Below are 3,890 nucleotides of genomic sequence, written 5' to 3' on the forward strand. Positions count from 1 at the left end.
GGAGGAGGTACATGGAACACGCTGTGAAAATCTAAAAAAAATATCTCATTACTGGGCTATCCATCGACTGGTTATACCATGGTTGGAATGGAATGTAATCCATTGACTTTTAATCATGCCTCATCAGTCAATAGGTACATGAACGATCGTCATCATTACCATATAGGTAACGATGACAGTAGCCATCCCATGGTAAATCGCGAAAAAAGAAATCCACTCCACCCCCCCCCCCATTAAATACGACTGTCGGCCTACATTTTATGTAATTAACATCTGATCTAATATAGTTACGTACCTAGGCCTATGTGGTTGGCTACGGATAGCCAAGTGTAGAGTACGAAATGCTAAAAAATTCATATGTAAAGGAAAATCATCCTAGAGCAATGCTGAAAAGCTACCGTCTCAATAGAACAAAAATTCCATGTGGGACCTTGCTATCATGTATCTAACGGCAACGTCCTCGTCATCAACCACACCACACAGTGCAGCAACACGAATGTGCTGTACATACACTCATCGCTACTCACTAATTTGAATGTGTGGTTTAATACACATAAAAGCAACTTAAAAGCCTACATTTATTTCCTGTAGTATCTGATCTAAATTAGGGTATAGGCCTATACACACGTACATACCCAGCCAGCCTATTCATCTTCGTCAGGCCAGCCTGCATTACAGTACATTGACACGAAATGTGCTGCACACATACACTCATCGCTACTATCTAATTTGAATATTATGTGGTTTAATACACATAAAAGCAACTTGTAGCCTACATTTCCTGTTATCCGATCTATTACACACACGTGCTACCCAGCCACCCTATAGTTCGTCTTCCTCTAGCTCTAGGCCAGCCTGCATTACAGTACATTGTTTATCTCTCAGAGGAGAGACCACCCACCCTTGAAAGCACCACAAAACGGCTCATTCTTCGCTACCAACTAGACTCGTGCAGACGCATTTATTAGCCGCAAAGCTTACCATTCCAGGCCGTGATTGGTTGATAAACACAATGTGGAATATACAGCCAATTTGCAATCTGATCAATGACGAACACGCTTTCATAGGAAACCCACCTTAATGTTAAGAGATATGATATAAAAACATACTTTTTCACATATTTCCCGACAATATTTCCGCAAAAACACTGCTGCAAGAATGATTACATTCACGAAGAAAAAATGTCATATCACACCTGTACTTAAGAATCTACACTGGTTACCCCTTGAAATGAGAATCACATACAAAATGGATTTACTCGTCTATAAAATTCTTAATGACTCTGCCCCCACCTATCTCACTGAACTGATATCAATCTATGTTCCATCCCGCTCTAACCTGCGTTCGGTAAACCAACTCCGTGCAGTTGAACCTAGATCTAGAAACTCCTGGGGTGAGAGATCGTTCATGGTTGCTGCGGCCAGAGTCTCGAATACACTTCCACTCCAGATCAAGGTTTCATCCTCCACATACGAATTTAAAACTAATCTTAAAACATTCTTTGAAACTTACTTTACATAATTTCCTAACTTTTACACTTACCTTACTTGGGTCAGCGTCGCTGCCTCGGTGGTGCACGGTAGCGGAGCCTGAGGCATAGGCCAAAGGTGGAAACTATTGGAGCCCAGCATACCTTGTGTAGAGTATCTGCGAATACGTGGCTACATAGAGAGAATGACGCTGACCAAAGTATGGCTCATGTAATTTAATTGATTCTGGTCCTTAAACTTTATTGTTTCTTTTGTTGGTCATATTTTTGACTTCTTGTGGAGGGGCGCCATGAGCGTTTTCTTTAAACGGATACCGGCGCTTTAAAAGTTTTCATTATTATTATTAAAAACTCTACATACTTTAAATTTCCCAGGCCTTATCTTCCATATTATTGCAAGATTGGCCTAATCGCGTCACAAACAAAGGAAGAGATAGAAAAACAAATGACTTCAAAATTCGCTCAGAACCATCATATAATCCCTCTCTCTCAGACAGTGGGCTAAAAACTGTTTAACATTTGTTTTTATTACAACAAAAATATTTTAAAACAAATATGTTTAGCTCATGTTTACCTCGTAGTTCTTCCATTAAGAACAGCAGTTCTGGAAGACACTCATCCATCAGATCCTCTGTATTGATCTTGACCTTTGACCTAGGTGGCCTGTATTCAGAGTGCCTGACGAGCCATAGGATTTCATCCTTGGTGAATGCTAGGGCCATGAATACATACAATGCCTAGTAAACATTAACAAGTCAGTTCATTGTTTTCATATATTTTACAGTTTTATGTGATTTAGATGTCAACTTTACATTTTTTTATCTTGTTTTTGCATGTTGAACATCAAATAAATTCAAATTTTCAGATCACACCTACCTTTGGACCTAGGAGTCCAGGCTGATCACTAAGGACAGTCACCAATTCCCGCAGGGCCATCCTCAAGTACTTGCGTCTGTCACAATGAACTCCAGGTCTGTAGAAACAGAGAAATTGTAAAGACTTTGTTCAATACCTAAGATTTGTTGGACACATATTCAATGACCAAATACATCCATAACAAAAGACAAATAAACCGTATTACAGAGACCCATGGATTAAAAATGGAAAGATGATAGATGCTATATGATCGACTCCAAGTGATACATGATGTCAGAATGAAGGAACACCTAAGTAAGTTGTAGTGGCTGCTTCAAATTACACAAGAAGAAATTGTCAGATATTTGTCCATTACAATACCTAAAAATAAATTACAATAATATAGAACTTAAATGCAGTAAAAAGAACTTACGCATTATGTAATGCATGAATACTGCATTCTTTTACTTCAGCAGCTTTTTTATTATATCTGGAAAAATATTATCAACCAAAGAAGAACATTAATACAATTAATAAATATAATGCTAATTACAATACTACCAATACAAAAAAAAATAATACATATAATATTTATTTATTTACATTTGTTTACCAAGGGGAGCCCAAACAGTTAAAACACTGATTTCCATTGGGGCCCTGCATTTAAAGCACATGGTCGTAACCGATTATATTTTCTTAATTAGTGCCTCGTACAATTTGTATTTAAATATGTTTAGAGAAGTCGCAGTTCTCAAATCAATATCTAAGTCATTCCATATATTCGCCCCGGTCACTTTAAAACTCGTGGAATAACTTTCGCTTTTCGAAAAAGGAACCTTCAACTTCATAATAGTTGACTGTCTCGTTTCACAAGCTTGCAAATACGGTGTGAAAAGGTTTGTCATGTATAAAGGTGTTAATCGGTTAATGCATTTATAAACAAGTATAGCTTTTTTATACGTAACCCTTTCGGAAAACGAAAGCCAACAAAGTTGTGCAAACATATCTGCAGATGGGGTAAGAAAATTGCATTTTAAAACTATCCTAGCAGCTCTTTTCATACATTTGTTAAGTAAGGCATTGTGGGATATGTAACGACCTCTCCATACCTGTCTCTTATACACATCTAGATGTGTATAAGAGACAGGTACAGTACCGTCCATAAATGCTGCACATCTTAGACACGTCTGATGCATCCAGAATACGTCCATGACGCATTCTGAATACGAAATCTGGATGTGTCCAACGTTAATAACAGTTCAGACGAATTTTTCATTTGACGCAGGTTTGCTAAATTAACAATTAATTAAACAGTCATTGTGAAGGCAGACCAAATTACAAATGCAGCAAGAAAAATAATCGAACGAAACAGACACTCAACAGTATTCAAGTACTCTACACTACTACGAGAACTTCTGTGGCGGCAACAAGCCAAAATTCCCACTGCCAATGGCGACTGTCTGAGTTAACAAACCTGTAATCTTTCACTAAAAAATAGCACAACCACCTCACTGATAAGAAACCATGTTGCTATTATGTTACAAAT

The 3,890-nt window shown here is 37.7% G+C and overlaps 1 protein-coding gene across 3 annotated transcripts in view; it reads right to left on the bottom strand.

Moving 5' to 3' along the window:
* The window catches only part of LOC117104672 (nck-associated protein 1-like), a 59,117-nt gene that overhangs the window by 30,045 nt on the left and 25,182 nt on the right, over window positions 1-3,890 (bottom strand). For all 3 annotated transcript variants that reach the window (XM_033245555.1, XM_033245554.1, XM_033245557.1), the window contains exons 10-12: window positions 2,778-2,834; window positions 2,366-2,462; window positions 2,064-2,226 (exon numbers count right to left, since the gene is read on the bottom strand). In XM_033245555.1, the coding sequence (XP_033101446.1) occupies window positions 2,064-2,226; window positions 2,366-2,462; window positions 2,778-2,834 (317 nt within the window). The remainder of the gene's footprint in view (window positions 1-2,063; window positions 2,227-2,365; window positions 2,463-2,777; window positions 2,835-3,890) is intronic.

Source organism: Anneissia japonica, unplaced genomic scaffold, assembly GCF_011630105.1.
Source record: "Anneissia japonica isolate Jap-2015-1 unplaced genomic scaffold, ASM1163010v1 scaffold287712_len2945570_cov188, whole genome shotgun sequence".
Lineage (NCBI taxonomy): Eukaryota > Metazoa > Echinodermata > Crinoidea > Comatulida > Comatulidae > Anneissia > Anneissia japonica.